The sequence below is a fragment of the Dermacentor variabilis genome, chromosome 8, assembly GCF_050947875.1.
Source record: "Dermacentor variabilis isolate Ectoservices chromosome 8, ASM5094787v1, whole genome shotgun sequence".
In the NCBI taxonomy this organism is placed as follows: Eukaryota; Metazoa; Arthropoda; class Arachnida; order Ixodida; family Ixodidae; genus Dermacentor; species Dermacentor variabilis.
Genome location: NC_134575.1, coordinates 115,387,699 through 115,395,209, shown reverse-complemented (window position 1 = coordinate 115,395,209; position 7,511 = coordinate 115,387,699). Strand labels below are relative to the sequence as shown.

The 7,511-nt window shown below is 47.4% G+C and overlaps 1 protein-coding gene across 1 annotated transcript; it reads left to right on the top strand.

Annotated features, from left to right (window-relative positions):
- The first annotated feature begins 1,551 nt into the window (after window positions 1-1,551).
- Window positions 1,552-2,833, top strand: LOC142591534 (uncharacterized). Its single transcript, XM_075703855.1, has 2 exons — window positions 1,552-2,091; window positions 2,519-2,833. The coding sequence occupies exons 1-2, from the start codon at window positions 1,552-1,554 to the stop codon at window positions 2,831-2,833; spliced, it is 855 nt and encodes a 284-aa protein (XP_075559970.1).
- Window positions 2,834-7,511: the final 4,678 nt, after the last annotated feature.

Below are 7,511 nucleotides of genomic sequence, written 5' to 3'. Positions count from 1 at the left end.
ACTAGCGCAAATGCTGTTTCGACACGTATTCGTGGCCTGCGTATGCGTTGTTTCCGCCAAAGAATAGCAACAAATATGCTATCCCATGGCGTGAGAGCAAAGACTGCACCATAATTCCCAAAGTTCTTCCGCTTGAACTACAGGCAAGACTATGTGCCTACTAATTGTCATTTTGAACGTACGAGGGCCGCGCAAGAGACCGAATTTATAATAAATAGCTTTGTCACTCGGCCGTTTGAACGCCGGATGAATTTTCTGCGTCACATGAGAACAAAAAAATTAATTTCCACGCAAACAGTTTAACTTCACCGTTAAAAATGCCGTGCTTACAAGGCATTCTTGAATATTCGTGTGTACAATGCGAAAATGGAAAACTTATTGTTCTACATTTTTGCCGTCTCATCCAATTTATATCACTTACTACAAATATGTGCTCGAGTTAGCACTTGTGCCGAAATTACACGGGCGCGTCACTGGCAGTCAGGCTATGGACTCAACTGAAATGCTAAAAACATTGCACATATATTGGAACGGACTAAAGCCTTAATTCATTATTCACAAAAACATATGAATTCAAGTTGTATTTAATGCAGCTGGTATTATTATTTCGTTTAAATATATGTGAATATGGCCGCTAAACCAGCATATAAATAGTTCATGTGACCTCTGAATCAATATTTCACATCAAATTTAAGTAATTAAAATGCTTGCATGTTTCATTACGTTTATTTTTTGATGTCCTTTCACTTAGGGTGCGTGTATGACCATCCCCGAATACAAGTGTAATGACTAATTTCCCAAAAGGAATGTGATTCTGCAGGTTAGCTTTAGAGTTTTTCTTCTTCGCCCGAAGTTATTCTTAGACCGTGTTCAAGGTCTGGACATTTTTCTGTGGAACGAAGACAGGGAAATCCTTTGAAGCGAGCAAGAAGTTCACGGGTATTGTTTGCTCAGTGGGAGACGGAAAGGGGGGATGAGCACTTGACTGCGGTTTGTTAGAAAAAGAGAAAGCTGCCTTCGGCAGTACCCCTGCTCGTCGTCGTTTACTCCCTTTCACTTTTTGCCTCCCTTATCTTTCTTTTCGCTAGTACGCTTCATTCCTGCCCACTGTTTCCTGCTTAAACGTGTTGCTCTTTTCAGAATATGTTCCCCTACTCAATCCCAATGCTAATCTCCTGACTCTCTCTATCGCTATTGTATGCAGAGAGAAGGCAGCGCAAGTGAGAGAAGGTACTAGTTTGGGCTAGTTGGGGATGATTGTTCGCGTACTACTTGGAACGAGGAGAGGGGAACGATAAACACGAGCGGGCTTGACACAAGATGGGACACAAGAGGGGACACAAGAGGGGACACAAGATGGGACACGAGAGGGGACACAAGAGGGGTTAAGGTGAGACAAGGGGGAAAGTGAAAATTGCCATCGACGTCATTATGGCGCCCAAAATCACGTGTTCCTTCCTCCTTCCTCTTTCTCCCTAACAAAGGGAACAGATCCTTTAAAAGCGCACATTTCCTTGGGCAAGAACCAGAGCTCTCCAGCTACCCATCAAGATGAAGTCGTCTACACTCCTCACTGTAGCCGTCCTTGTGCTCTACGTTACGGGGGCCGCCGATGCCCTGTTCCTGACCAGCTTGGCCCTGCTCCCGATCACCGCGATCACAAGTCTCGGCGGCATCGCCGGTCTCAAGCTCGCACTCGCCATGAAGATCCTCGGCATGCTCGGCTGGTGGAACGTGAGTCGCTACGGGGTTGGCCTGCGCGCCGGCATAGAAAGCAGCAAGCTGCCCGATCGCTTCGTGCCGCTCCCTAAGCCCAAGAGCATTTTCTCCGGTCCGACGATCTCGGTGCCTATTGCTGCGTTGCCATACTTCCTCGGGGGCCGCGTCCAGAGGCCGCTCACCCTCCGGCTGCCCGTCAAGGACTTCATCATGCTCGCGAACGCCACCACCAGCTTCGATTCGGCCAAGGTCAATTTCTCGACGCGGGGCTCGGCGAGCGTCAAGGGCCACAAGGGATCCGCACTTCACGCCTCTGGAACGCTGAGGAGCCCCTTGCTCAATGTGGAGTCTCAGCAGACGGCAACCTTGCGCGTAAGTATCCACGTCAGTTGTTCCTCCATGTCCCGACATCTTTGTAACTGCGTTCACAGTTTGTCCAGTTAACGTACTGTAAAGCAGCCGGCTGGCTGTTTCCTTATGACGCCGTCTTGGCTTCTACACATCCAAGCGAGTATGGCAATAATGAATACGTGTTGTAGTCCCTCCTTTTGATCTAGTGTTAGCATTTGCGTTCCCACAATGATTTCCTCTCGATACTCAAAAGCGTTTTCCACTTTCGGTCACCTCGCTCTGGCCTTCACTTGCTGAAGGCCAGTGAATGATAAATTTCGGTGAAATGTTGGAATGCAACGTTTCGCTTAAGCAGTTATAGATGATGTAATTGAAAGCATCGCTTATTCAGTGTTAAGCACCGCAAGTTATTCTGAAGCCTAACTCCTGTTTTCCCGTGTTTTCGCAGGGCCGGCGCAGCATCGAAGGAGACCCGCAGGTGATCAAGGACGCTGTCAACCTGGTGCACGAGTTGGATAGGGACCGCTGTATACTGCGGCTCTCGTGCGAGGTCAGCGCGGATGCCTCCAGCTACGGTCCATACGGCCGCCGCGTCGCTTCCTTCATGCGCAGTCTCGGACCCGTGGGCACAGACTCGGCCTTCGTCGACTTCGAGAAAGCCTACAGGCAGGGCAGGTCCTACGGCATGCCTGGATGCACCCAGACGTATTCTTCATGCAAGGTGGATCTCAAGGCGCTGGTGGCCTTTGTACAGTCATCTTGATCTGTGATATCATCTTGATCTGCGACCTGTGATATGTAAATAGTGTAAATAGTCTCTGCAAATAGTCTGAAATAAAAATTTGGCAAAAGTACATCTTTTCCGGCAGTGTGTCGATGTAGCCTATCAGTCTCTTCGACTTGTGGCTCTCGACCACGTGTAACTCGCGTCTTCGTATGCACATCACAATCCACAATCAGGTAGAGTACGGGCCACGTCGTAGTGGCGGACTCCAGGTTAATTTTAACACCATGGTGTTAAAATTAAATCTAAGTACGGGAGCGTGTTTAATTTCGTCCACGCAGCTAGCGAGGTGGGGAGTACATCCGCGACCTTGAGCAATACCCCAACGGCAAAGCTACCACGGGAGTTAATTAACGCGGTTCTGCTGCTGCGATTCGGCCCGAAATGGGCCGAATCGAAGTTTGGGAATACATCACTTCTCGTCAGAACGAATTCTCCGAAATGCCTGATATATTTCGAACTTATTCTGAGCCGTGACTACAGCTGCTTCTAGCTCCCCGCCCCACGTGGCGTGGCGACTGCGAGTGAAGTTGCCCGTTTCGTGTCTGTTCTACCTCTGCCATCTCTCCCCCCCTCGTCCCAACCATCCTATCCAGCCTGCGCGTTGGTAGGTAGCTCAAGAGGGCATTGTGCACAACGAGTTTCTCGCGGCTCCACGCTCCTTCCATGTATATACGCGCTCTGAAACAACTCCCGACGTTGCGTGCAGTGGAAAATTCAGAGGAAGAGGCAAACAAAGCGTCACTTTAATTAATTTCTAGCTACGCCACTGGTGCACGACGCGTTGCTCGCGCTTGCCAGCCGTATTGCATCGAACCTAACTCTGGAACAATTGAGTGTAGGGATAGTTTGTCTTGTATTGCTGACGGGAAAAGGCACGCACACACATTCTAAGTGGAAACACACCGACGTCGAGGGATGGGAAACCGCGGTGTCTAGCTCGAACCCAGCCGACCAAATATATTTGGAGAACTGGGCTCTGAGGGTCGCCGAGGGCCACAAACTCCCGGACACCCTACGCGCTCCTGAGCCCCCTCACAAGTAATGTGGTAAAAAGGCTGAAGTAATAAATATTTACCGCCGCCACCACGCACAAGAAAGACACGGCCCGAATATATATCTACACAGCACTAGCTAAACCGCGTTCTTCTTCTGGAAGGATAACGATATCACTCTGCTACTATCACTTTATATATATATATATATATATATATATATATATATATATATACAGAACGTGGTACACGTAGGGTACACAGTTCGTTTTGCCACAACTTGTGCATCAATAATTGGGCAAACGAAAGTCTGCCGTTAAATGTGTATATTCCAGCGCTGGCCGCTTTATGAAGTTACGCTGCTGAAAACATTACAATCTAGTAGCATTGGCTAACCCACAGGTATTGTTCGCTCAGAAGTAGTTTCCACATAGGAGAGTACTCGTAAGCCTTTCTTTATTTTTAAGGGGATCTGGTTTGGTGAAAAAAAAAAAACATCCGCGGGCAGCATATGCAGCTGTGACCATCTCAGACAAACTTCTCAGTCGCCTGCGGTATATGGCGCTCATAAGCATACAGCGAATTCATCTTTTTCTCAATCTTCTATTTTGAAATGAAGTGTTCTCCTCACTCGTTTCGAAGCTGCAGGCGTCATGCATATGCCATCATATGCAAGATTCCCGTCAACGGCTGCTGTTGGCCGATACCTCAATCACGAGGGGTTGGGGGGGGGGGGGGGGTTGGATTAGTGGTGCTCCTTCCTCCTGTTTGTGTGTATATTTATTGACGCAGTTAACTGAACCGGCTACAACAGCCGAAAGTCTGTGTTTCGAATGTCGACAAGAGTTCCGTATTTCTAGAATAAGCTGCCTATTGTCTGCGCACGATCGACCACGTTCGCTCCATTGCAAGTGAAACTTAGGCCACACGGCTTATCGGTGTCGTAGCCACTGGGTTTCGTTATTTTTATTAGTTTCTAACACTCCCATAGCCTGGAACTACGTTAAACTTAAGGTCAGACCACACGCACGCTTACATTCCAGAGCGCGCGTCACCTGGCGTCTCGTGGCTACGCACCTTCGAAGACATCGATTCTTACTGAGCTAATTATAGCACTTTACAATGCACAATTTGGATGTGCCTACTATCTATCGGTCAGGCTGACGCAGGACAAAGTAAGTCCGCACCTCGTAGCACAGCCCGACAACAGCACGTGAGCACCAGCGCGCACTCCAGCCACATCGTGCAAATGTAGCTGCGGTTGCGGCTGCCGAGATGAGCTCGCTCTCTGTATTGCCGCTGAAAAAAAAAAACGTTTTTCTAGTGACTCGAGCTCGATGTAGTGTCTCTGTATATGCTTTCATAGGGAGCAGAGTTGCGCGTGCCTTTTCCTTTCGGATGGATGTGATGAGCGCCCCCTTTGGAACGGGGTGGTGGGTAGTGCCATCAAGCATTTTTTTTTTATTATATTGCCGAATGTCCTACCTATGTTAAAAAAAAAACATGATAAATTCCCATAACCAAACTTTCCTGAACCCCTATTGTGAACTTTGTTTGTCGTCGCCTATGTTGTTTGTCGTTTCCCTACTTTTCTTCCACCAATCTTCTAGTCGCCTCTTACTAATCTCTGATGCGGACACGTTCACTTTCCCCATGCTCTCGCGGAACCCAATGGCTTTAAGGAGGCCAGAGGTGCCTCAATCGACCGCTGTGCAGATATCTTCACATTCTAGTAAAACGTGCTCCATCGTTCCTGCCGCAGCTTTGCCGCGGCAAGCACATGCTTCTTCTTCATGTTGTATCTCCCTTTATGAGTGCAAGATAGCACTCGCCGCTACAGACCGAGCGCCATCTTGTGGTATAAGATGAAGTCAAGTTCCGCCGCTATACTAAGATGCCGGTTTCACGAAAGGGAGGCCATTTTTTCGTTACCTTCAGTGCCATCAACATCGCCATCCGCCGCTTCCATCCTATGCATCACATGTCATGAATGGCAACCTTCAGATAGGAAATTATAAAAAAAAAAGTAATTCGTGGCTAAGGGTACGTATTGAATGGATGCGAAGTTTGCTGATTATTGCGTCGCATTGCGATTCTGACATGTTTTGAGCCAGGACTGCCATGTAAAATATGGTGTGGGGCTGCGCGACGGCGCCAGGTTGGACTAAATTAATATGTTATTGGTTCCAGTCGAAATCGTTGCATTCGCAATGTAAAAAAAAAACTAAATAAAGTTTACATCTTCCACGAGCGCATGTTCAAGTCAACCAGCAGCAATTCAGTGGTCAATGATCTATATTGCATACGTGTCGTTATAATCTAAAAGCAAGCCACAGAAACAATGAACGTACATCGGAGAATATTGTGGCGAATGATGTTGTGACACGAATTACAGCTATATACGGCTCAGTGTCGTGGAAAGCTCCCCGCAACCACTGCAGGCATTTCGGGCTGTAGAACAAAACATACCTGCACAAAAACTAACCGCGGATGCGTTACTGTTATTGAATATACATTTCCACCCAATAATTGTTTTTATTTCCTTGGGTATCAATGCTTCCTTTAGTCGCGTTTGTTATATCTTCTCTTTAAGCTCGACATCAATTGACAGCAGAAAGCACACTGAGGGGCGCACGCGGCAGGAGTACTCTAAAAGAACTACGACCGATAAGTAAGATAAAAGCGTCGAGCAGCCCCGATAACTGCATTGTAGGGGAGAAAAATGTTTTGTAAACAGACTTACTGTACACTGCAACGGAATGTAATACGCTGCCGTGTTTTTTTTTTCATACCTAACGCATATTCCCCTAAATTTCAGCAAATGTCGGACTCCTTAGAGGACGCCAGACACGCGCCACTTTTGCCCGTTCACTAACATGCGAGAAAGACGCCGCTATATTCACATGACAGCGGGTGACAGCCGCTCCAGGAAGGTCTCCTAGACAGATAAACGAGCGCTCACGGTATGAGGCCACAATGGCGGCCGGCCAAATGATGGAGAAAATATACAAATAAAGACGAACAGCAACTCCTTTAAGCCGTAATATATTATAATTTGATATATGTTTATTTGGCACTTTGACGGAACTGTAGCTGAGTTATTATATTTAGCTGCGCTCTATAGATACATAGTCTCGGAAGATAACAGCAATTTACAATAGGTAGCGAGGCACTGGAAGTGGTAAGGGAATACATCTACTTAGGGCAGCTAGCGGATCCGGGGCATGAGACGGAAATAATCAGAAGAATAAGAATGGGCTGGGGTGCGTTTGGCAGGCATTCTCAAATCATGAACAGCAGGTTGCCATCATCCTTCAAGAGAAAAGTGCATAATAGCTGTGCCTTACCAGCACTCACCTACGGGACACAAACCTGGAGGCTTATGAAAAGGGTTCTACTTAAATTGAGGATGACGCAACGAGCTATGGAAAGACGAATGATGGGTGTAACGTTAAGGGATAAGAAAAGAGCAGATTGGGTGAGGCAACAAACGCGAGTGAACGACATCTTAGTTGAAATCAAGAAAAAGAAATGGGGGCATGGGCAGGACATGTAATGAGGAGGGAAGATAACCGATGGTCATTAAGGGTTACGGACTAGATTCCAAGGGAAGGGAAACGAAGCAGGGGGCGGCAGAAATTTTAGGTGGGCGGATGAGATTA

What these genes read in the sequence shown, in the direction of transcription:
- LOC142591534 (XM_075703855.1), top strand. Translation starts at nt 1,552, where the DNA reads ATGAAGTCGTCTACACTCCTCACTGTAGCCGTCCTTGTGCTCTACGTT. An exon ending in AGCAGACGGCAACCTTGCGC is followed by an intron (nt 2,092 to 2,518) that starts GTAAGTATCCAC and finishes GTGTTTTCGCAG; the next exon opens with GGCCGGCGCAGCATCGAAGG.